This window comes from Phalaenopsis equestris, unplaced genomic scaffold (genome assembly GCF_001263595.1).
Source record: "Phalaenopsis equestris unplaced genomic scaffold, ASM126359v1 Scaffold000224, whole genome shotgun sequence".
Classification (NCBI taxonomy): domain Eukaryota; kingdom Viridiplantae; phylum Streptophyta; class Magnoliopsida; order Asparagales; family Orchidaceae; genus Phalaenopsis; species Phalaenopsis equestris.
Window position 1 is genome coordinate 241861 of NW_018164666.1, and position 10473 is coordinate 252333.

General features: G+C 30.8%; 1 protein-coding gene across 1 annotated transcript in view; it reads right to left on the reverse strand.

Moving 5' to 3' along the window:
* Positions 1-212, reverse strand: part of LOC110023473 (putative E3 ubiquitin-protein ligase RING1b) — a 22022-nt gene extending 21810 nt beyond the window's left edge. The window contains exon 1 of the mRNA XM_020722912.1: positions 55-212. Within this exon, the coding sequence (XP_020578571.1) occupies positions 55-132 (78 nt within the window). The 5' untranslated portion in view covers positions 133-212. The remainder of the gene's footprint in view (positions 1-54) is intronic.
* Between the last annotated feature and the right edge of the window lie 10261 nt (positions 213-10473).

Below are 10473 nucleotides of genomic sequence, written 5' to 3' on the forward strand. Positions count from 1 at the left end.
AGTCGCCGGGGGGGCTTCATCGCCCCCGCCGGCGCAATGAATACCTGCGGAGGTTTCGGAAGCCATTTCAGTGGGATTGGCTTCGTCTGAGGTATACCAGGGAGTACGGGCTGCCCGCTTCTCGGGGGCCATTTTCTCTCGTGAGCTTCGCCTCGCAGCCTCTCGAGAGCAGAAGAAAAAGTAAACTACAGGGAGGAAGAGGATGCAGATGAGCGAAGTGAAATAGCCCCGTTACGGCATTTACATACATACCACGTAATTCTTAAGGATTTACACAATTAACACCGAAACTTTCATTTTTTATCTTTATACCACTTAATTTTTTAAAATTATATTATTATTATCATCATTTAAATTAATTTTAAATTTAAAATGCATTAAATTTTGAATAAATAAAATAATATGTTTATAAATATTAAAATTTAGTTGCTTGATATGTAAATACAAAGGAATTGAGTGCTATATTTGTAAATTAGATAGGAATTGAGTGATATATTTGTAAATGTTCATAAAAAGGTCGGTGGGAACGTGGGATCCGGTGGCCCCGGCTGGTCTCGCCAATTACTAGATAGAAAAATATTCAACGAATAATGAAATAATAATTTAATAAATATATTTAAAAATTAGGGCATTTATGTACATAACACTCTGTTATTATTTAATTACATATCTAACATCAATATCTTGCTTTTTTATATTTCTACCCCCAAAATTTTCACATCACTTCTAAAATATAACTATTTTCTTTTCAAAAATAAAATATATTTTTTCATGCATAAATAAGTTGATGTGTAAAATTTAAGTTTAGATGTTAAATATATAAATACATAGAAATTGAGTGATATTTCTGTAAATCTTCCAAAAAAAACATTTCACTTCAAGGTTATATACTAGTCTTCGTATTCTTTTGTTTTGTGAGTCATTCATGTTGATTGATGCTTTCATTGAATCATCTTTTTTTATATAAAAATGGTGGACATAATCATCAAATTTCAGTGGTACTTCTCACTCTTCCTATTTTGTTCCATAATGAGGCGTGAATTATTGTGTGTTTTATTCGTCGGTTGGATTTGCCATCATCAGTTCCCAAAATATCTCATATAAAACAGCTTAAGAACCGAGATGTATTTCAGTATAACGATTGTATTTCATCATAAACTTCGAAGTTAAGTTTGTTTGTGGGAGAGCACTTCTTAGATGGTTGATCACCTGAGAAGTTACACAATTGCGATAAAACTGTGAGTCTGTTATGCCAAAGCAACAATATATTGATGGATGAGAGCTTGTGCTATTATAAATATTATTAGAGGATTACAAGAATTTGAATATAGGAAAACAAGTTTAGCGGATGATTTTGGGTTAAAAAACTGATAGGGCTTTAGTTACTCAAATAAAGGAGTTTGTGAAATTTATTAAGTAAAATGATGTTGGACTCTTATAATTGAGGCGCATTTTAGTGTAACAGTTGAAATTTCATTAGAAACTCCACAATGCTAGCTCAATAGATTAATCAAATTAGCTTAAAAATAAAATCATTGAATGACTTCATGAATGGGATAGGGCGCAATATGATGTTTTAATTATTATTAATAATATGAAATGTTATGATATAATATTGAATAAAAAGTAGGAGAATCTCTTAATTTGGGGTGTAAGATAGTTGAACATAAGCGAATTTAGAGTCTACGTTTTCGACTTGTTTAGGAAAAAAAACTATTCAAAATGAGTTCATGTTTGAAATAGCTCGTGAATAGTAAAGTTTATTTTTGTCTCAATTCAAATTTCAATTTGCTTATGTTTGACATGATTTTGAGCTATACTCAAACTTGTATATTATAATCATTCAAACTCATTTAACACAAAAATAAAATATATTTTAAAATAATGTTTTATCCCTAACTTATAATAGTGATGATGTAAATTGAGCTTTTTTGTTTTGTTTCTTACAATTAAATAGGATTTCTAATGGGAATTTTTCCTTCTTTGGGTGATGTAGGACTAAAAATTTGGGAGGCAAGCCATGGGTGTGGAATTACTTTTGATGTGATTTAGATGCATTCCACCACATTTTATCTATTTACATATGTGACGAGAAAAGTCAAGTTGGCAGCGGCAGACAGTTTTTTGAGAGAAAAGACATTTACATGCATTCAACCCATATTTATTATTTTAGGGACATTTACCTACATATCACTCAAATCTTATTTATTTACATTTTTAATGCCTAAACCTATATATTTTATAATTACACCGCCCAGATAATCTTTATAAATTTAGCATTTTTTAATACATATAACAATTAATACAAAAAGACAAAAAAATAGTAGTATTTAATTATTTCGAGTCAAAAAGAGCCAACACGAACGAATAAACATTTGTTCATATTCAACTTATTTATAAATCGAGCTAAGAAAATTATTCCTGTTCAGCTTGCTTGTTTAACGAACGAATCGAACATTAACATGTGTTGTTCATGAACAACGAGTTATTTTTGACAGCACTACTCTTAACATCTATAAATATAACCTCAATTATTCTTATCTTATACCCATTGAAGTCAAATTTTGTAAGAAATCTAATGCTTTGATGACAACATGGCTTTTATAAATCTAACATTGAACACAAATGTTAGATATGTCGTAATTTATAACTTATTCACACTGCATACAAATATTTAACAATTTTCAATAGTTTGATATAGTAATATAACTCCCTACATAACATATCAATTTTCAATAATCCTTTTAATGTGTTGACACCACCACTTATCATATAATAAGAGTAAATGAACTTATCATTACCCAAAATGTGCATCCCTCAATTAATGATACTTTCTCAAAAACTTAATTATATGATGCATATGCTTCTTACCTAAGTTTGCACATGAAATCATAGGACTTGTAAGTATATAATGTGGCGTGTAGTCTAACAATACATAATTAAAATGTATAATTCTCATGACATGAATGATTCATACACAGTAATAAACCAACTATCATTTGATAACAATATTATAAATTAGTTCTTTGTGAAACATAATTCTTTCAATTTATCATATCTTGTGAACTTAAATATTTATTAAAATATATCACAAAACATATGGCACCATATAAATATTATACAATCGCTCTCATAGCATGTTGTGTGCCAATCATAATAGATAAGGAAATAAAAATCTTATGATATATTTCATAGAATGTATCAACATGTATATTGTAGTTGCATAATTGGCTTTCATTATTGTAGCCAACACCATTTTTTTGTTGTTTATCAATAACATATCAATCCATGTCTACTTTTTTTCTTATGATTGATCATTTCCTTCTAAAAAATTATACTCACATATACATTATGCAAGATTATATCTTGTCCTTTGGCAAGATTTGTCATGATTCTATCAAATTGTGCATGTATTTACTATAGATTTTAATTACAATTTTGTTAGATCATGAAATGAGTATACTTACATCTTTTCATTCATTTATGCATTATACAAAGTCATTCATATTCGTTTATGAGTATTTATTTTCTTTCATACCATTCACTAAATAACAATTACATGTCCTTCAAAACATATAAATTAATTGTACAAACTTTTATGAGCCATGCACCATTGCACCAACTTACATGTGCAAATGAGCATTTTTGAAAAAAAAAGTAACAGCTTAATGAAATTATTAATTATGATTTAAATGTATGATTTATAATAATGCCAATGATACTTTATTTTAGTACTTCGAATATGTAAAATTACTCATTATATTGTGCATGGTAATTTATACATGAAATAAATGAAACACGGTGTTTATAAAACAATGACAGTACTATCACTTACATAATTATAACATTTTGTCTTGAGAAAGTATTCATGTCGTTCCAAATTATATTTTGATGATGAATGGTTTAATGAACTTCTTAACAAATTATATGAAGCACAATTGTAAGTAAATATTCTTATTAAATTATACAAGACATCAAAACTATCATGTGTTTTATAAAAGGTCATGATGTTTTCATGCATATCATTAAACAATAATAATGAATCATAAACTTTATAGATTCAAAATTACATGCAAAACATAATAAAGCCATGAAGTATGTACACATGAATTGCAATTATAAAATACTAACATGTTATTATATAGACTTTGCATAATACATTAAATAAAATAATAATTTCATTAATCATGTACATTAACCTAAAAATAATAAAGTTTAAACCAAATTTTATATTTACAACATAAAAATTCAAATGTGATAGTATAAAGGATCGAATGACAATAATAGTTTATACCATATATTATTTGACATGACAATATGTCTTATATTTTAAATGTCTATTAAACATCATGATGCACAAATTCATTTTTACTAGTATGTAGATTTATCATATCAAAATGATAAACATAATAATATTATTATAAATTGATTTTTATTTTTAACTGATTATTACTCATATGTATATGAACAAGGGAAAAATTTTGCCCTCAAATAAGTAAACAATATAAAATAAATTTTTATGTGGTTTAGTGATAATGCTATAACATGTTTTTATCAAGCCACCTAATAAGTTGGAGGGAGAGTTGAAACAGTAGGAAGCCAAACTAACTTAAGTTAACTAGGAATGAGAGGTATTAATGTGTTTAAATAAAGGCAAATTTTCATATGCAACACAATTTTTAGGTACATATTGACATATCTCACACCTAAACATTCATATTTACCCACATAACACTTTGGTGTTGTAAACCCCCGCACCAAATAATGGTATTTTTTACGTGATATTAAGGATTTAAGTGTGATGTATGTAAATATGAAAGTTCAGGTGGTGTGAGATATATAAGTAAATACATAAGAATTTTTTGTGAAGTTTAGGTGGTTATTTCGTCACCCTTTAGCTATTGTTGTTGTGAGTGATCATGGCGACACAAATTCATCAATTTGTATAAGGTTTTTAATACTATCTTCCCATTCCCTTCCGGCTCCAATACAACAACATCTTCTACTAATGTTGATATTGCCAATCAACTAAAATACATTGTGCATCCACTTTGAAATGTATAAATGCTCGTATTAACTCCACAATAAGATAATATTATGTTGTATATTGAATATCCCTCTTTATGTGTGCATTATAAGAAAATTTAAACTTCTTAAGGAATATGTAATTTAAGAGGGAAATCGATGTAGTTTAAGGAGGCCAAAATAATAGAAGTTCATGAAGAATGGTTGGTATTCATATTAATAAAAGTACGTCGATTTCTGTAAATATCACCCAAAAAAAAGATTGTAATCGTAAAAGTATAGCTTTCATTAATTAAATAAATATGTTTATTAACAATAGGGGTGTAAACAAGCCGAACACGAGCGAGCCTTTGGCTCGTTTATATTTCGAGCTCAAAAAGTGTGTTCGTGTTCGATTCGTTTGTTTAGCGAGCTGAACATGAGCCGTTCACGAACAAAGAATCGTTTTGACAACTCTAATCATGTAGACATAAGATGTTAAGGATTCGGGCATGATTTAAAACATCATCTGAATCTTATTTAATAATTTTTATTCTATTTTTTTAAATTATTACTTTTAATTGATTATAAATCATTGTAGCTTTATAGTCAATTAATTTTTTTAAAAATACTAGTCATCAAATATACATACATACATATATATATATATATATAATATATATATAATCTATTTATAGCATTTCGAGCCAAAACGATTCGAACACGAATGAACAAATATTTGTTCGTGTTGTTCGTGTTGTTCGTGTTCGGCTCGTTTACTTAGCGAACAAGCCGAACACGAGCTTCTTAACGAGCCAAACACGAGTTGTTCGCGAACAACGAGGCATTTTGACAGCCCTAATTAACAATATCATCATACATTATCATTTTCTTATAAATAAGGCAAATGGATAGAACTTTTGCATGTGCATTGTCGCTATTAAATTCATGTGTAATGACACGATAAGCCGCGCCAATTGTCTATACTGACTTTTTGGCCATATTCAAGGGTTACATATTGATAATATGAGAAAGACGTTCCGAAATGAGAGGGGAGAAAAAAAGCTAGATTGGAAATCAACCCTTAATTATGGCTTGATGCTATGAAACCCTGACAAAAAACACATGAAAACTTATATGATTATATGCACTTTGATATATTATAACTCATCATGTAAGTTAATGTATTTTATCGTTCATACGACTATCAAAACTCTTCTTGATATAGATTACATAAATAACCAAGAAATTATATGTTCTTAAATGATATATTTTTAAATTCAAGTGGGAAAACTATATATTTTTGCTCAAGTTATGCTTGGTGGAAGTTTGATATCTCTTGCTTTAGTGATGTAGAGAACAATAGCATCTTTTGCTTTTGCAAAGATAATTAGCTAGTTAGTTTTGAACCAGTGCTCTTGTGTTGCCTATGTCTTCATGGGAAGGAAAAATAGAATAACATAGAAAAGATTGAGATATATAATTGTTTAATTTTATGATTTATGTGTGCAATGATGGGAGGTCAAAGTGTTTGTTTTTTTTAATTATAAAGAGTAAAAATAGGCCTATGAATAGGAGTGATGTGTTTTTTGAAGTTCATGTCACTTTATTGCTTTTGTGAATGTAGCTTATATAATTATGAGCTTAAAAGTGTTATGGACTATAAAATAGCGACATAACTATATCATTGAATTCATTAATGATCATTCACTTCAATTCTATGAGATTTGAACACAAGCAAATGAATTTGGAACCAACTGATTGTGCATTGAAATTGTGTTGTTATTCACTTATGTGAATGCAAAACTTTTATGAAGAATTTGAGTAGATGAAGAGAATCTGCATAGAGTTGAAATATCTATAATAGGATTATATATTATCAGTGAATTGAACACTTTTTATTTGAACTACATCCCCTCTATCTAGAAGTATCTTGAATATTCCCATTAGTTTCAAACCTTGGGTTTTATAGCCCATCCTTATTTTATAAGATTACATGACTCATCACATCGATTTGTCCACTATTTTTTAGTTAAGAAGTCCCCCTCATTTTAGAGCGCTTATTCTATGCGGACACCGCACACAAGTCTGCGTGCCGTGTCCAATGAAAATGTGACACGTGGAAATGCGGACCCCACAATTTAAAAAATAAAATTTCTCATTACTTACGGCGTGACCCAACCCGAGCCAGACCCGAAGCAACTAAAAATTAAATCGTGTGCCTCACTAAAACGTCATATCAGCAGAAAACTAAATGTCGCCTGAGTCCGCAGAGCACCTTCATTCATTTGACATTCGTTTAGGGTTTTGGATTAAGAGAAGCTTAGGGTTTTTGTTGTTCGCCGGTCGAAGTAAATCGCGATTGCTCCTTACCAAGATGGAATCCGAGTTCATGCAGATGGAAACCCAAAAGATCCCTGAGAGAATGGAGATTGAAGAGCCGTTGATAATGGAGAATGAAGAGGAATCGACAATTGAGGCTAATAAATGCAAGAAAAACGAAGCGAAAGGGCGTAAGAAGAAGGAAATTCAGGAGGGTTCATTCAGGTAAATTTTATTTTGCTGGTTCTACTTTCATTGACAAAAATGTTAACTGAGTGTAGAAATTCATCCATATAGTATTAGAGTAATTTTTTAATAGTATTAGAGTAAGTATTTAGTTCAGAGTGACTATTTTTTTGTAATATTTAAGTAGTATTTTAGTAATATTTGAGTAGTATTTTAGCTCAGGCTTGCTGTTCTTTAGTAACAAATCACAAGTTCACCCAATATTACCATAATAATACTAGAATAACACCGGAATAAAACCTGAATTTTAATAATAATACCAAACTAACACTACTGAAATATTACCTAAATATTATCTAAATAATACCAAACTAACACTACTTAACAATACGTAAATATTATCAAAATATTACCCAAGTAATACCTGAAGAAGATTGAATAAAACCTGAAGTTCATTTATACAACCGAAATAATACCAGAATAATATCTAAATAATATTATAATAATTTCATTTATACTACCTGAATATACCTAATATTTTTTTTGCATTATTTTGTTTTATGTAGATTTGTGAACCCAAGGTCTATGAGGTGTAAATGTCGGTCGTCCGTAGTGAAAGATGTGTTCGATAAAGTCAGGTCTGACATATCTGAAGACACGATGGATGAGCTGAAAGATGAGTGTTGATCAATTTTTTGCTCTTCCACCTTATCCCCAAAATAATGTCCTGACACTGCAAATATTGCAATGTTGGCAACATGAAAGAATGGTATTTAAAATGAGTGGGAAATATCTGAGAATAAATCATGATGAAGTTTCCCTTTTGATCAGCATGCCAAATAGAGGAGAAGTGCCAAAGTGGAAGAAAGTTCCATCATGTGGTGTGGATGCTCGTCAAATGAGAAATAATAATTTGAACTTTGGAACAGGGGAGTCTTCTACCCCTTTTAATCAATTGTATATAAATTATTTGTTATCAAATTTATTCTTTACTTCCAGTAATTTCAGTGTATCTAAAGGACCTTACACCTTTTGCGAGAATGTACATACATTTTCTTCATTTAATTGGCTTGTTGAGCTAGGTGAATTCCTTATTGAGCAAATTAATGCAGTAGCCATCAAAATAAGGCAGAACCGACCTTTGGGATATATAAATAATTTTCTTTCTCTGCTAACGGTTAGTTTCTCGTATAAACATAAAAAAATATTTATTTCTTTGTGCAAAGTTGAATATGACTTTTCTTTTACATAACTCTGATTTTATGAGCACACTTCTTTGGTTACTCCTGTCACTCTTGAGGTCAGACCTCGAATGTTGGGGTGATCAACAACTGTAAGCTGGAACTATCACAGATTGTATAGCCTTTAAGAGGCTGAATAATGAACAGGCAAGTTACATTTAGTTTATGTTTATTTGGGAGTTCTAATGATTAAAGCATTTATTTTTTAAATAAATTACAGGTCCATCATCACTTTTTGGATCTGAAAGAGGATGAGCTCGCTGCTCTCAAATCCAGATGAAGGATTACCCGATCCAATTCCAGCACCGGAATTTCAAGGCAGACCAGAGGCCACTGTATCAATTGATATGGGGCCAGTTGTTTCAAGCAACATTGCCCAAGAGACAATGTACATTGCAATGAAGAAAAATATGCGATCAATAATTGAGCTGCTAAAAGGCCAAGCGAAATGGTTCACTGAATTTCACGAAACCCTGAATACATTAACTGTTGGAGTGTCAAGTTTACAGGGGCAAATGTCGGTGCTACAAAATAAGATTGATAAATCTGAAAATATTTTAACTGATAAAGGCGAAGATGTGGGAGTTTATGATGCCTAACCAGCCTCCCTTCATGGTGGAAGTCCTCATGATGTTGTATATACTAAGTTCGACGTTGAGGAAGCTCATCAATCGTCTCCTGTGGGAGAAGAGGGAGCCCAGGAGAACATTGATGGAGCCCAACAATCATGTCTTGTGGGAGAAGAGGGAGAACAACAGTTGTCTTCTATGGGAGAAGAGGGAACCCAACAATCAGCTTCTTTGGGAGAAGAGGGAACCCAACATACCTCCCATGTTGAAGGAAACACTTTTGAAGGCTCTCATGAACGGTCCGTCCCCAGCTAAATCCAAAGGGTTAAAGGTAGACAGAGTAGAAGAAAGAAGAAACTGAGTTCAATTTCACTGCTTTTGAGTTCAAGAAAAGAAAAGTACTGAGATAAGTCGATGAGCCGATGTTGTCTGATGAAGATGTCGCTGTACATACGAATGCCGGTGAGGGCAAAATTGAATCAATTGTCATAGCACTAACAACCCCCATTGTAGAGGAACAAAAAATAATTGAAGATGAAGAAGTAGAATGATCAGTAGTCTTGACACTAACAACTTTAGGAGATCAGTCAGATGTTGTCAATATGATATTTGGAAATTATTTTTTATACATTGTTTTATATCATCTAAATTACTTATGTATTTCAAATGTTAAACAGAATTTTATTTTTCGTAACCTCTTCCAATGAACTCTTAGATAAATTATCCTGGCAGAGATATGGTATCAACCGAAGCACGACTAGTGATTGATCAAACTATGTCAAAATACACTAACATGTGAGTAATCTTCATCTTTTATAATGCATTGCTTTTGTCTTACATTAAAGGCTCACAATGATTTTGTGCTATTCAGCAGGGATGATATTATGTTACACACTCGAGACATTTTTATAGATCACAGGGCAATGGAAGAATTATTGTCCAATGTCATGATTGCAAATGACCATGTTGACACCCAAGCCATGATTTTGGACAGAAAGAGAAATGCGTCTCCATCTTTTTTCAGGCCTTATATTTATGTATCGTCATTATACTGGGTAATTATTTATGATTAAGTATATTTAAAATTTAAATAACTATATGAATATATTATAAGTTTGTAATCTTATGCAGGTTATCATTAAATGGGTAAC